At 40.4% G+C, this 16625-nt stretch overlaps 1 protein-coding gene across 4 annotated transcripts in view; it reads right to left on the bottom strand.

The window, feature by feature from the left end:
* The window catches only part of LOC140915797 (protocadherin alpha-C2-like), a 323023-nt gene that overhangs the window by 254439 nt on the left and 51959 nt on the right, over positions 1-16625 (bottom strand). Inside the window, exon 1 of one of the 4 annotated variants that reach the window (XM_073356099.1) lies at positions 12740-15303. The exons of the other annotated variants lie outside the window; for them this stretch is intronic. Within the exon in view, the coding sequence (XP_073212200.1) occupies positions 12740-15115 (2376 nt within the window). The 5' untranslated portion in view covers positions 15116-15303. Of the gene's footprint in view, positions 1-12739; positions 15304-16625 lie in introns of those variants that run through there. 4 annotated transcript variants of the gene reach the window in all.

Here is a 16625-nt window from a genome sequence, read left to right as displayed (position 1 = left end):
TGCAACGAGTAGGGGAGACACTTAAAAGGAAAAAAAGAATGGACCTGAAGATATTACTAAGAACCATCTGTATGGAAAAGGTACCAGTACATACTTAAATTATAGTATCTCAAACTCCAGGAAATAGCAGACATCCACAGACTGAAAATTTGGTAGTGATCATTAGAGTCTTCAATGATGCAATTTCAAAATTATATAATGAAGTTGTTGAACTTGTTGAAGAAAACAAATGTAAATGTATGGATTTACAGAAAAAGTCTTAGATAAGGAATTTCCCCTGGTGCTTTGGTCTACTATTTGGCACAAGACAATTTCCTCCTTCATGTATATAACAGTAAAAGAAAATCATTTTAAGATTTACTATTTCAATAGTACTTGACATCCTTTCCTTTTAACAAAAAATATGCAAACATATATCATAAGAATATAAGAACGGCCATACTGGATCAGACCAATGGTCCATCCAGCCCAGTAGCCTGTCTTCCAACAGTGGTCAATGCCAGGTGCTTCAGAGGGAATGAACAGAACAGGGCAGTTATCAAGTGATCCATCCCCTGTTGTCTACTCCCAGGATCTGGTAGTCAGAGGTTTATGGACTTTCAGACGGGGGTTGCATCCCTGACCATCCGGGCTAATAGCCATTGATGGACCTACCCTCCATGAACTTATCTAGTTCTTTTTTGAACCCTGTTATATAGTCTTGGGCTTCACAACATCCTCTGGCAAAGAGTTCCACAGATTAACTGTGCATTATGTGAAGAAATACTTCCTTTTGTTTGTTTTAAAGTTGCTGTTGATTAATTTCATTTGGTGACCCCTAGTTCTTGTGTTATGAGAAGGAGTAAGTATCACTTCCCTATTTACTTTCTCCACACCAGACATGATTTTATAGACCTCTATCATATCCTTCCTTAGTCATTTCTTTTCCAAGTAAAAAGTCCAAGTCTTATTAATCTCTCCTTATATGGAACTGAAGCACACATGTGTTTTCCATTGAGTGAATATTGTTGTTTATCTCAGCTTGTTGACATGTTGCATAATCTCATTTTATCATCTTTCTAGCATCTTAGAACAAATTTGATGTGGCTGCCTAGTACTTAAACCTGCTCCTTCCTATGAGTCCTTTTTAACAGATCTGCCATGACAACCGAACTGTGCATTTCTGAAGTAACCTACGCTAGTTATTTTATTCATACCAAACTTTTCCATGGGTAATTATCTAATAGATAAATCATAGACAGAAATATGATAAATTAAGGTAAAGTGGGTTGAATTATAATCCAATTTGATACAGGGTAGTCTGCATTTGTTGTTGTTGTTGTGCTTAGGAGCACCAGTGATTGACCAAGACACCGTTGTGCTAGGTGATGTACAAACACAGAAGAAAAAGACAACCTGTGTCCCTAAGATCACACAGTCCAGTGACAGCTGCCAAACAGTCTGTTCTTCCAGGTTACTACCTCTGTTAATAAAAAACACTGCACAGATTTACTGTGCTACTTACTAATGTATTAGAAAGAGAACCAACTTGGAATAGCAGATTTCATTTGATAAACATAAGGAGCATTGCTTGTCATACAACCTCACTTTCTGTGTCTATTCAGTTATGGGCTCTGTCCAGTGATGTAGAATTGGAGCTCAGCGCATTGGTCCCTCACATCATCAGGCATGTGGCTATTAATTGGAAATTCAACAAGACTGCATGAAAAGTTATAGCAACTAAACCCACTAATGTAGAATTTATTTTTATTTTCAATAAACAAATCATTCTCTACATTTTGAGGGGAAAAACACGTCATGTTTGAAAAATTCATCCAAATATTTAAAAGATGCAAGTTTTGACAACCAAATCCGATTCTTGAACAGTATACCTAAGCATAAAATAATTAGTAAAATCAGGTTTTATTTTAGAAAAATTTGTATTTCATTTTCTGTCTTCAGAAATTATAACATTTAGATGACTATGACTATAATAAACATGCAATTGGGGAATTCTGGATTTAGAATGGTGGGATATGATTTCCTTCTGGATTATTAGGAGGTGAAAGTCATGCTATATGACTGTGTCACTCAGCATCTATTTTCCCCTTGATTTATGACTTTCCCAAAGATTTGACTGCCATGTCAGAAAACTTTGGCCATATATCCATTTCCCAGATGAGAACTTTCACTGAAGAAAATGGGGAAGATCATGTACTCCTTATTCAGACAAAGCTTCCATTGACTTTACTTCTTTTGGCTTCTTTGGATTTTTTTCCAGAGAAAGGCATTCAGGATTTGGCTAAATAATGGAAATTCTTATATTATGTAAAATTTTAAAGTATTTATAATTTTTTAAAAATTTATATAAAAATTTAAATTTCATGTATTTTAAATTTCAAAATTCAAAGTATTTGTAATTTTCAAATTAAATTATAATAAAACTATTAATGACATTGTCAAACAGAAAGAAGATTTTTTTGAAATATGCAGTTAGATTATATTTTATCTAATCAAAATCTTCCAGATGCTTTCAATTTTGCCTAGTATATGAGATACACACTGAAATATTCCATGTAGGACAATAATAAAAAAGTAAAAAAATAAAAATGCACTATAGGCAAGTTAGAATAAATATATAATGACTATAAAGCAGGAAAAATAGCACACCAAAGCAATGTATCCTAGTCAAAATCAGAGAGGAAGTCAGCTGTAGGGTTGTTGACAGAATCATTCAAACATTTATCATTATTTTTTCTCTATTGGTGCTCATATCAGATGAGGAAAGTTTTCATCTCCTCAGCATCATCACAACCTATTTTTATCCCATGCACTCTCACTTTTATTTTCACATTGAAAATCAACACCACCTCAAAGTCCATAGTTGCACACTGTGGCTTTAATATTAGTAACTTTTTCCTTCAATTCTTCATGCTCTTATCAACAGCTAATTAAATATAAAGCTGTTTTTCCTATACATATAAAATCTTATACTTTGTCTTCCTTATTGCCCTCTCTTTGATAACTGTTGAAGCAAAGAAGTCATTATTATTCAGATGTGACATAAAGCTAAATTAGATGATCCAGAAGATATATGGAAAGCTTCGTATACAACATGGTTTTACAAAAGGTAGATCGTGCCAAACCAACCTGATCTCCTTCTTTGAGAAAGTAACAGATTTTTTAGACAAAGGAAACGCAGTGGATCTAAATTGCCTAGATTTCAGTAAGGTGTTTGATACCGTGCCACATGGGGAATTATTAGTTAAATTGGATAAGAATAGGAAAATTGAAAGGTGGATAAGGAATTGGTTAAAGGGAAGACTATAAAGGGTCCTACTGAAAGGTGAACTGTCAGGCTGGAGGGAGGTTACTAGTGGAGTTCCTCAAGGATTGGTTTTGGGACCAATCTTATTTAATCTTTTTATTACTGACCTCGGCACAAAAAGTGGGAGTGTGCTAATAAAGTTTGAGGATGATACAAAGCTGGGAGGTATTGCCAATTTAGAGAAGGACAGAGATATCCTACAGGAGGATCTGGATGACCTTGTAAACTGGAGTAATAGTAATAGGATGAAATTTAATAGTGAGAAGTGTAAGGTCATGCGTTTAGGGATTAATAACAAGAATTTTAGTTATAAGCTAGGGACGCATCAATTAGAAGTAACGGAGGAGGAAAAGGACCTTGGAGTATTGGTTGATCATAGGATGACTATGAGCTGCCATTGTGATATGGCCATGAAAAAAGCTAATGCGGTCTTGGGATGCATCAGGAGAGGTATTTCCAGTAGGGATAAGGAGGTTTTAGTACCGTTATACAAGGCACTGGTGAGACCTCACCTGGAATACTGTGTGCAGTTCTGGTCTCCCATGTTTAAGAAGGATGAATTCAAACTGGAACAGGTACAGAGAAGGGCTACTAGGATGATCCGAGGAATGGAAAACTTGTCTTATGAAAGGAGACTTAAGGAGCTTGGCTTGTTTAGCCTAACTAAAAGAAGGTTGAGGGGAGATATGATTGCTCTCTATAAATATATCAGAGGGATAAATACCGGAGAGGGAGAGAAATTATTTAAGCTTAGTACCAATGTGGACACAAGAACAAATGGATATAAACTGGCCACCAGGAAATTTAGACTAGAAATTAGACAAAGGTTTCTAAGCATCAGAGGAGTGAAGTTTTGGAATAGCCTTCCAAGGGAAGCAGTAGGGGCAAAAGATCTATCTGGCTTTAAGATTAAACTTGATAAGTTTATGGAGGAGATGGTATGATGGGATAACATGGTTTTGGTAATTAAATATTCATGGTAAATAGGCCCAATGGCCTGTGGTGGGATATTAGATGGTGTGGGATCTGAGTTACCCAGGAAAGAATTTTCTGTAGTAGCTGACTGATGAATCTTGCCCATATGCTCAGGGTTTAGCTGATCACCATATTTGGGGTCAGGAAGGAATTTTCCTCCAGGGCAGATTGGAAGAGGCCCTGGAGGTTTTTCGCCTTCCTCTGTAGCATGGGACACGGGTCACTTGCTGGAGGATTCTCTGCTCCTTGAAGTCTTTAAACCACGATTTGAGGACTTCAAAAGCACAGACAGACATAGGTGAGAGGTTTTTTGCAAGAGTGGTGGGTGAAATTCTGTGGCCTGCGTTGTGCAGGAGGTCAGACTAGATGATCATAATGGTCCCTTCTGACCTAAATATCTATGAATTTATGTATTCCCCAATAACTTCCATTAAAAGAAAAGTGTGTAAAGGTCAACACCAAAATCTGAACAACAAACAGATGCACTACAGAAGTAGTTCAATAGAAGGGAAGCATAAGATAGAGAATGATGGGTAAAATATTACTGTTTATTACGAATATTTATTTTATTTCACCACTCAAACTTTTTACTCTTATGATATACCCCAAAGACAGTTTAACAGAAGTGGGGTATAAGGTTACATTAAGAAATGATCTGATAAGTATACTGTGGTTTTGATTGTTTAAGAAAGCACATTGTTTTGTTTTAAATCTACTCAAAAGAATTCAGGAAAGTATAGCTACTTCTGATGGATTAGAATACAATATATAAAAATGATTATAATGTTCAAAGCGGTGTACCTTATAATCATTTAGATCTTATTGTAACAATTAGCTCTTATTAAGCCTGCCTGAATATATGTTATAGGCTAAATTATGTGGTTAAAGGACACAAGGTCAGTATAGAACTGTCAAGGATCCTCCCCCACTCTGAACTCTAGGGTACAGATGTGGGGACCTGCATGAAAACCTCCTAAGCTTACTTTTACCAGCTTAGGTTAAAACTTCCCCAAGGTACAAATTAATTTTATCCTTTGTCCTTGGAATATCCACTGCCACCACCAAACTCTAACTGGGTTTACTGGGAAACGTAATTTGGACACGTCTTTCCCCCCAAAATCCTCCCAACCCTTGTACCCCACTTCCTGGGAAAGGTTTGGTAAAAATCCTCACCAATTTGCATAGGTGACCACAGACCCAAACCCTTGGATCTGAGAACAATGAAAAAGCATTCAGTTTTCTTACAAGAAGACTTTTAATAGAAATAGAAGTAAATAGAGGTAAAGGAATCACCTCTGTAAAATCAGGATGGTACATACCTTACACGGTAATTAGATTCAAAACATAGAGAATCCCTCTAGGCAAAACCTTAAGTTACAAAAAAGACACACAGACAGAAATAGTCATTCTATTCAGCACAGTTCTTTTCTCAGCCATTTAAAGAAATCATAATCTAACACATACCTAGCTAGATTACTTACTAAAAGTTCTAAGACTCCATTCCTGTTCTATCCCCTGCAAAAGCAGCATATAGACAGACACAGACCCTTTGTTTCTCTCCCTCCTCCCAGCTTTTGAAAGTATCTTGTCTCCTCATTGGTCATCTTGGTCAGGTGCCAGCGAGGTTACCTTTAGCTTCTTAACCCTTTACAGGTGAGAGGATTTTTCCTCTGGCCAGGAGGGATTTTAAAGGGGTTTACTCTTCCCTTTATATTTATGACAAGAACTAAGGAAAACTCTATCCAATATTTTCTGTATACAAGAAACACATTTTAATGAGAGATGGGAGAGTGGCTTAAAGGGAATATATTTGGGACAAAACTATTATGCCTCTGCCAGAGTTGAAAAAGAACAGCTATTCCTTTATCCAAACACACTAGATTTAAAATAATAGACCAAATTATAGATACTAATGGTAGATTTATTACCCTCAAAGGATATTTAAATGGCAGAAGAGTTACAATAAGATCAATTTATGCCCGTAACTCAAATAAAAAACAGTGTTTTAATGAGTAATATAGGATTTTAGACTCTATCCAAGAAGGAGAAATAATTTTATGAGGAAATTATATCTATATATTGAAGCAATGGAAAGATACACTGTCTTTTTAAAGATACATTGTCTTTCTAGGACATTGTCTTTTTAAGCATAGGGACAATGGGATTGAAATATATTTGAAGTCTCATATGAATAAGATTTCTAATCTTTTTTCACCCATATAACCTTTGTTCAGGATAGATTTTGAGTCTGGTTAAATTCTGACCAGAATTGCAGAAGACCATCTTCCTGCAGACTATGCATGCAGACATACATAATATTACATGGTCAAACCATACTCCAGTTGAATTGACATTTAACTTGAGGGACAAAAAGCTCTCTAAGAAAACCTGGAGTTTGAGTTGTCTCCCATGACAAGATCCAGACCAAGTAAATAATTTTAAAATCATATTATTCAATATTTAGAAAATGTGGATGAAGATATCATACATACACATAACGGTAAATGTAAGATATCTGGCACCTATTTAAAACATTAGTGAGAGGTTGATGTATTAATAGGACCCTCTTAAATTCAAAATAGATAGACTAACCTAGACTATAATTGAAACCAGAGAAATAGACCTCCAGTACAAAAAAAATCAAAATCAACAATAACAAAAAACAAAAACAAATAAGCAAAGGGAAAGCAAACTATTGGTCTGAAAATTAAAAGTAATGTCAACTAACTATGTCATCCCAACAGTTAGAAATGCCATGGAGAAATGGTTACCCACCCCAAAGAACTACATGATGCATTTTCAACTTATCGTAAAAATGCACATAATAGATTATCCATTATTAAGAGAAAATGCACTTTAGATAAACAAAATGATACTCCATATTTCAGGTTTTAGATATAGATATGCTTGAACAATCTATCACAGAAGAAGACATCTTAATAGCCATTGATGGTATGAAAATGGTAATGCCCTGACTCAAGATAGGTTAATTATAAAATATTATAAAGCTCTAAAATAAAATTGGATAGGCCTCTCACAGATGCGTGTTACACAATATTCAGAGAGAAAGAAATATAAACCTCTGTGCAGAAGTCATTCCCAAACCTGAATTGGATTTTAACGATACAAATCAATTTATTTACTAAGTTCACGTGTAAGGATTCTGGCTAAGGCACTGTAGAGTACACCACTTCAGGTATCACCAAGCTATATTAATAAAGACCAAACAGGATTTATGAAATGTAGATATACCTAACAAATACAAGATGGGAACTAAAAATACTATATTCAGTCCAGATCCAAAAGAACACTCAGATTCTCCTATCATTAGATGTGAGAAAAAGCCTTTGATGGGGTTGAATTGAATTATTTAAATACAACACTATGCCCCAGGATATGGCTCTGAATTTATGACACAAAGAGAAGCATTATATCACCCCAGCCAATAGTTCTTATAAAATGATGTAGCTCTAATACCTTCTCTTTTCAAAGAGGAATAAGGCAAGGACGTAAAGCATACTAATGAATTTAATATAGACAATAAAGAAAATAGGGCAAAAGTGGAAAATTATTTTAAAAAGGACAAGGAACACATGGCTTTACAAACATCTTCTATATGTTTAAAAATCTGTTACTGGGCATTTCATTTTAAAACTATTGTTGGTTCACTGTGATGGGAAATCTGCTCCACACTGGCCCATAAGGGGTTAATAGAGTCCTAAGGAGGCTGCATAGGGGGCAGATAATTAGAGAGGGGCTGCAAGGAGCAGACAATCAGGGCTGGGCTCTCCCATATAAGGAGGGTTGCAGAGCAGAGCAGCTTCAGTAGCTGCCTGGAGCTTGAGCACAGAAGATCAGGTTCCTAGCAGGAGGAAGGAGTGCCAGCACCCTGGACAGAGCAGTGCTGCCAGAAGGGACCAGGAAAGCTAGAGACAGCTCCTGGCTAGCTGCTAAGACTGGAGGACTGAAGCCCTGAGGTAAGGACAAAGAAGGGTGCTTTACGCTGCAGGGAAGTGGCCCAGGGAAATTAACTGAGGAGTCAGAGGGGATGCAAGTGGCAGCCATCTACAGGGTGCCTGGGCCGGGACCCAGAGTAATGAGTGGGCCCAGGTCTCTTCCACCCCGACTTGCCACTGAGGAAGTGGCTGGACTGAGAGACTGCGATACTGTCCCCCTGAATTAGGGCTCTAAGAGCACTCCCAAATTAATATTCATTGCATGTTAAAGTTCAATACATTGTTTTTGGCAAAATAGCCATTTTCATCTATAACAATATGAAGACTTTCTAAGTGAGGAGGATGAATATGACTGAGAAGGGACAGGCAAGAGGGTCATTGTTAAAGGTGTTAATGTCTTTTACCAAACAACTGAATGTTTGCTAGTTTTCACTCAATTTTTTGCTTTTGGGTAATTTTCTATTTGTGTAAAATTTTGAGTTTGTCTGTTTCAGTTCTCCTACCCAATTGGAATTAGGAAGAGGATGGTGTGACCATTAATGCTGCTGGTACACAATTTAAAAATTCTAAATACAAAGGCTAGATTCTCAAAGGTGCCTAACTTCATCTACCTAAATCCCAGATTGAGATGCCACTCATATTCACAAAACCCTTCCTCAGCAGCTGCCTAACTCTCTAGGTGCCTAAACTCCCTCAGCACCTGCATTTTTGCAGTAAAAATTCCCTAGATGTCTATATTTCTGCCTCTGGGCATATGTGCTTTAGTCTCTCTCTAGGTGGCCAGCCACCTAAATCCTAGAGCAATTCACAAACAGGGAGAAGAAAGGTGTTCCTCTGCCTAACTGGCATGTGGGCTCAATCTGGCATGCTCAGAGGCCATCTACCTCCACAAAAAATGCGGGAGGGGAGAAGAAGACACTCCCTCATAACTTTTAGCTCAGTGATTAAGATACTCACCCAGGATGTAGGAGACCACACGTTCAAGTCCCTCCACTCTGCCTAAGGGGGTGAAGGGATTTGAATATTTATTTGTCACCTCCCAGGTGAGAGTCCTAACCACTGGCCCATGTCCTAGTCTGATGTGGGACTCCCTGAGTATCTCTTGTTGAATCTAGTCCATTTTGGATTAGGTAAATAAATAAATGGTAATTAGGTCAGAAATCACATAAGAATGTCTCTGTACCCGGTGGGTGGAGTATCACCTGGGAGGTTGCAAGACCCAGCATCTAATCCGTCCCCTCTTCTTTCTTCTTTTCTTCCTCCTCTTCCCTCTTCTGCCCTCCCACCACCAGCTTCTTGCAAGAAGTGCCTGAGTGCAGGTGAGGGTTCACAGCTGACAATCCCAAGCAGAGATAGGCATCTCCTTCCAGTCTGGATTTAGGCACTTAACTCCCTGAGAGAGGCAGGGCTTAGGAGACACCTCTCACCTTGATAGCTCCTATTGGCTATGTTAGGCAGCTCCCTTCTCAGTGCTCCCCACTCCCATTCTGAGGCACCTATCCATTCCCATTCATTGTATAGGGAGTCCCCATGCCTAAATCTGGCTTTGTGCATCCCAGCAATTTTCTAGGTACCATGACACTCAGCATCACAATATCTAAGTCCTTTAATGAATCTAGACCCAAGAGGCTACCAGGGACAAGGATTATAGTAGGCAAAATAAAGATATTTGCAATGACGGTAGGGTTATTGACAAATAGGTTTTCTCTTGCAAACTTAATTCAGCCCCCTTGTGCATAAACTATTTTTCCTCAGGAGCCCTCACTCAGTGCATACTGAATGGGTAGCTATTCAATATTACTTTTATCATCATCATTCAATGTGTGGTGCCACGCATTATGTGATACACACCATCCAAACCCCACACTGAATACAGAATTATTAATTTCCTGTTCTGATAGTAGAATATTAATTCTTTACAAACACTACTGAATTTAATTTTACAACACCCCTGTGAGGCAAGGTGGTATTATTATTCCAATTCACACATGAGGAAATGAGGCTCAGTGATGAAAGCCAAAACTGTTGGAAGGATCAACTAATTTTGGTGCCCATCTGAGAAGCCTAGGGCCATATCTTCAGAGAACATAATCATTTTTACAGCACTTTATATGTTTGGAACAAAGCTTCCACTGACTTCAGATATAGTTAGTGCTCGGCACTTCTGCAAATCAGAGCCCAGATGTATCTAGTTGGATATCCAGAAAATGAGGAATATACATTGTCCACTTGCATGCATTTAGATTTATGTAGCTTGCCCAGCATCACATAGGAACTCTGTGGCAGAGACATGGACAGAATCCAGTTCTTTAGGGTGGCATTCAACTGCCTTAACTACAAAACCATCCTTTCTCTTTCTGCAGTTCTCTGCCTCATTCACCATATACCTTCCAGCTTCTGCAACAAATGAGGCTGGGTTCCTACAGAAAATATACTCATTCACTACACAACCTTGATTAATTCCCAGAGAACAGTCTGTCCTATGCATTGAACAACATAGGGGTCCTGTGGAAAACAGTGTGTGTATACAGTTCATGTAATTATATACTGTATCATAATGCATACCCATGATGGGGCCGAGTTAATATTCTTTGGGCAACCTTAATTCTGGCATTTCATAACTTTGAATAACTGACGTTTCAACCTGAATTTTATTTTAACATAGGTCCTTTTAATGTAATTTAAGGTTTTTAAAAAATTAAAAATTTAAATACAAATGTTTCATCATATAAAATCATATTGACCCCTAACATGGGTCACCCACAGGGTTAGGCTCTTTATATCCACAACACAGGCCTCTACCATGTGAACCAACAGAGTAACTGGTGTAGTAGGCTGAGTAGATTTCACAGCTGCTTACTAGATAACCAAGAAATGCTGGGTTCAAGTCCAGGTTCTGAAGGGGAGTGTGTTCTAGTACTTAGACCCTTCTGCCTTTGTCTCCACTCAAGCCTCTCTCTGTCCTCTTCTGTCCCCTCCTCAACTCCTACTCATATATCCTGTCTATTGATATCCCTGTCTCCTGATCATCCATCTTCTGCCCAACTCCTGCCCATTTGTCCCTATCTTACCCCTCCCTCCCTTTCTTCCCCTGGCTCCTGCCTGTGTTCCCCCCTCCTTGCTCATCTTCTATCACCTACAGGGATCCTGCTTTTCCCCTCCTCCCTGCTCCTATCACACTCCCTCCTAGCTAAGGTTGCTACCTCTGAGGTACAGAAAAATGGGACATCTGGGATGATGCTCAGTCCAAAAAACTGGACAGCTGGCAGTGTGGACTAAGCACCCTTACAGATTTCTTGGGAAAGCTACCTCAAAAAGGAGGGGGGGAATTCTGGTAAACCCTGGGCAGGTTGCAACCTTACCCCTAGCTCCTGCCCCCCCCCTTTGTTCCTCCCTCTCAGCCTTCTGCCCCCACCCCCTGCTCCTATCCCCAGCAACTGTCCTAACTCCCATTCCTCCCAGAGGCCCTTAACCTCCACTCAAACACACTCCTGCATTCCTTCCTCCCCTCCTCCTCTTCACCCCTTTGCATTTTAATCAGGGTGTTTCATCCTTCTCCTCCATTCTGCCTGAAAGCACAGGATACACTGTCTCCCTGATCTCAGTTCCTGTGTCCACCACCACAGTGTCCCCCAGCCACCAACAGGAGGAATTATTAGAAAAGGCCTGCTCAGTCCCTGCATGCCTGGGATGGAGCATGGGTAATTACTCTGTGGGGAAGCACATGTGTACTCCAGTTGGCATGTAAAATCTGAAAGGGCATAAAGCATGCTCAGTGCATATGGACTCTTCAGAGAATTTAGCTGCCAAATTCCAACAAGTCTCTATTGAGCATGTGCTACTTGAGATTGTTCAAGAAATTAAAACTTCACTAAATTATGGTGAATTTTCATGGAGCTAGCCAAAGGGAAATCCCAGATACAAATTTCAAGTCCCTGCATCAAAGAATAGAAGTGTAAGAGCTGCTTAAAAAAACACATGTACGAACTTTTTTTAACATAGACAAAATATACCTAATTGTCAGAAATAGATCAAAACTTTTGGCTGAAATATTTTAAAAAAAGAAAAAAATGTGTGATGCAGATATTCACCATGATAAATTTCACTCTGAACTATTTAAATTTAGGAAAATATTAAGTGAATGAAAAGAAATATGCCAGGCAACCTTAACTATAGGCATGACTACTACATGTATCACCTATAACACACTAAACAAAAATAACTAGTTTCACTTGCCTTCAGAGAAGGATTACACTATTATGTGAAGAACAAGAATGTCCAAAGTTATAATACTGAACATTAAAACAGAGATTTGGGGAGTTATAATGCCCTGGATTTATTTCCAGGATTATTTTGAAGACAATTAAAGCCACTGATTAAAAATTTCAAAAAAACTTTATGTAAATGAACATAGTTTGCAGGGGAATACCAAGGGAAAATAATAGGACATAATCACAGAAAAATATAAACAAGGCATATATATCACACAACAAAAACTCACCATTTCATTCTCATTAGGTGTGAACTCGGATTCTATCTTCTTCTCCCAGTTCTCGGCAAAGTGAGGGACGTTGGGGCTGAAAACCATCAGGTCATTCTTGGCGGTGCCTTCCCCGACACACAGGTTCCGGCTCTGGCGCTGCGAATAAGACCAACTCCCCACTTCGCTCGAGCACACCACGGTGGCTTTCCCAGGACCGCACATCACTTCCGGACCCGGGTGGCATCTCAGGCCAACGTACACGACAATCACCAGCACAAATAGCCCGGACACCGAGCAAATGGCGATCGTTAAAGACACGTTCATGTCGACCAAGGGCCCTTCGCTCCCGACCCTTTGCCTCGAGTCCCATTTCACAGCCTGCGGACTTTCCACCAGGGACAGGCTGACCGTGGCTGTCGCTGACAGCGCCGGCTCCCCATGGTCCTTCACCAGGATCACGAGTCTCTGGCTGGGGCCGTCCGCCTCCTCCAAGGCCCGCGTGGTGCTGATCTCCCCGCTGTACACACCCACCCGGAAAGGCCCCGCAGCCCCGGCCTCCTGCACTTCGTAGCGAAGCCACGCGTTGTAGCCGGAATCCGCATCCACCGCTCGGACCTTGCCCACCACGTGCCCTGCGCCGGCCGACAGCGGAACCAGCTCGGGCCCTGGCGACCCGCGGCCGGAGCCAGGCGGGGACAATGCCGGCGCGTTGTCATTTTCATCCAGGACGAAGAGCTGCACAGTCACGTTCCCGCACAAGGAGGGGAACCCGGCGTCCCTCGCGCTCACCTGGAACTGCAGCACTTGCAGCTCCTCGTAGTCAAAGGGCTGCAGCCCATAGATGTGCCCGCTCTCCGAGTGCACCGAGATGTAGCTGGACACGGGCTGCTGCTCTCCCACACTGCGCTCCACCACCGAGTAGCTCACAAAGGCGTTTTCCCGCACGTCCGGGTCCGACGCCGACACGCTCAAGAGATGGGCCCCGGGACGGTTGTTTTCCTTCACAAACACCGTGTACACGGGCTGAGGGAAAGCAGGAGCGTTATCGTTCACATCCGCGATCGGCACCAAAATGCTGCTGCTGGCCGAGAGAGACGGGGCCCCTTCGTCTCTGGCTGTCACCAGGATCTTATATTCAGACACTCGCTCCCGATCCACGGCCTCCGCCAGCACCAGCGAGTGATAATTCTTAAAGGTGGAGACGAGCTGAAAGGGCAGGTCCGGGGGGATGGAGCAGGTGACTTTGCCGTTGTCTCCCGAGTCCCGGTCGGAGACGCTAATAAGAGCCACCACTGTCCCCGGGGGAGCGTCCTCCGGCACCGGCAGGGAAAGGGAAGTCACGGCCAGCTCAGGGACGTTGTCGTTCACGTCTAACACTTCCACCAAAACTTTGCTGTGTCCCACCAATGGTGCGTGTCCTTTATCAATAGCTTCCACTTGAATTTCATAGGTGTTCTGAGTTTCAAAATCCATATTTCCTTTCACTCTTATTTCGCCAGTGCTAATATCTAGGCTAAACATGTCTTTTATTTTGATAGACATGCGGTTATTAAATGAATAGAAAACGTCTTTATTGATTCCCTCATCCAAATCTGTGGCGTTGAGTTTGATAACTAACGTCCCATTGGCAGCATTTTCATATAAACTCACTTCATAAACAGACTGATTAAACACAGGCGCGTTGTCATTGGCATCCAGCACAGTGACCACCAGCTGAACTGAACCTGTCAGCTCCGGTTTGCCCGCGTCAGTGGCTGTGAGTAATAAACGATGCTCAGGGGTTTCCTCTCTGTCCAGAGCTTTCTTTAAAACAAGCACTAAAGATTTACTTTGATCATTTTTTCTTTGCACATCTAGAATGAAATGTTCACTTGGCCTGAGTTTATAGGTTAGCAGCGAGTTTGTTCCAATATCTGCGTCAGACGCGCCCTCTAGTGGGAAACTCGAGTCTGGGAGTCTGGATTCTGCAATAATGAAATTATCTTCATTTACCGAAAAAACAGGAGCATTGTCATTTATATCCTGTATCTCCACTTCCACGTGAAATATCCTCAGGGGTTTGTCCACTATCACCTCCAGGTCAATGGCGCACATGGGGCTCAGGCCACACACCTCTTCCCTGTCTACTGGCGACTTAACAAACAAAACGCCGCTCTGCAAATTTACCTCAAAATAGTCTCCCCTGCCTTTGGAGACCATCCGGAACATCCGAGACACCAGCTCCGACACCTCCAGCCCCAGGTCCTGGGCCAGGCGGCCCACAAAGGTGGCGTGTTTGGATTCCTCCGGCAGGGAATAACGGACCTGGCCGCTGCCCACCTCCCAGGCCGTGTGTAGCAGAACCAGCCGCAGCAGCTGCCCGGTTCCCAGGGAGTCTCGCCGGAGAACCGCCATCGCGGACGTAGGATGCTTCTTCTTTGTAAAATGTTACTGCTTTATGTCTCTCAAATGTAGAAAATTATTTTAAATATGTGCCAAAATATCATAATTTAATGCTTTAAATCCAGTCCCTTTTCCTCCAGTATTATTTCGTCATCTTCTTGAGCTTTATTCAAACTGCTCTAAATCAGGCTGGCGCTGTGTTTTTCCCTATTGAAGGAAATTCCTTTTTAGGTAGACAGCGACACTTTGTGACTGAAGTTATAAATGCAATACCATACTATTTTTCTTCATAGTTGTTCGTCAATATTTTTATTCTCTGTCCACATGGGCACTGGTTACCCTTGTGTCTCAGTCTTCAAACGCAGTTCTTGCATAAGGTGATCTTATCTGATATTATGGAAAATTGTATTCAAGTAAAATATGTATATATGAAGACATTAAATAGCTTTTTAAAATAAGGGGGTCTAGAAACAGCTGGGGTTTGTTTGATTGACTGACTGACTTGATATTTTAGGTGATAATGTGAGAACATATGATGTGCGATTTAAAAGTTTCCATTTCTTAATAAATGCACCTAGGAAATTAATAAATTTTTATTGGAATATGTTTTCTATCTTATAAAACTCTAACTTTCGGAAAACGTAGAAAATACAATCTCGTTATCAAGTTATAGTGAGCTCACTAGACATATGTAAAGATAATACATAACTAGGTGTAATCATCTAATTTATGTAAAGGTAGAAGAGAATTTTTTAGCAATGGGGTCAACGAAAGGGACAGGAAAAATGGCCTCAGAGTTTCTCTAAGGACGGCAATAATATGGAGCTCTGTAGCCAAGTCAAGTGTTTCACTGCGGCTCTGAATGATAAGATATCTCTTCAGTTACAAATTATAATCTATATGAATAGGGTAGTATCCCTTAAAATAGTTTTTGAACCCTCTAGAGGTGCTTACTGTGTTTTATATTTTGATAAACTGCTAGAAAACAGCCAGAGAAGCAGTATGTATGTCGTTAGGAGTTACATGTTTATGTATTTAGTACATACTTTTATTTGAGCTTTAACTGTGCCCTTGTGGTTTGTTCTTACTAGTTTTGTTGTACAAAGAACAAAAGTCACAACATAAATCATGTGAGATGAACAGCAGGAGGCCTTAGGAGAGGAGAAAGAAGTAGTTTGAATTGTAGTTACCTGCTTTAATATCTCATATATTGCTTTTCTTCTGTTGTCTCCTCTGGCTGGTTTATCTGTTTTCCGTTACTTTGTGCTTTTAAAAGTTGCTCTGCAAAATGTTTACGCAACATTTCCATTTCTAACTTTCTGTAAGTGATCGCATCAACAGATATTGAAGTGCATGCAAACTTAAAATTAGTTATACAGAAAACCACACACACTCATCACACACATAGTACAATTAAGGGAGGTTATTTTCACATTCGGATACCTAGATTCTGAATCTGTATTGAGTCAGTCATCTCCCTCAACAAATGACATATGTGTATGTGATGGTGTGATGTAGTAAA

The sequence above is a fragment of the Lepidochelys kempii genome, chromosome 8, assembly GCF_965140265.1.
Source record: "Lepidochelys kempii isolate rLepKem1 chromosome 8, rLepKem1.hap2, whole genome shotgun sequence".
Taxonomy (NCBI): Eukaryota; Metazoa; Chordata; order Testudines; family Cheloniidae; genus Lepidochelys; species Lepidochelys kempii.
The sequence above is the reverse complement of the archived record's forward strand: the minus strand, read 5'-3'. Positions and strand labels throughout refer to the sequence as shown.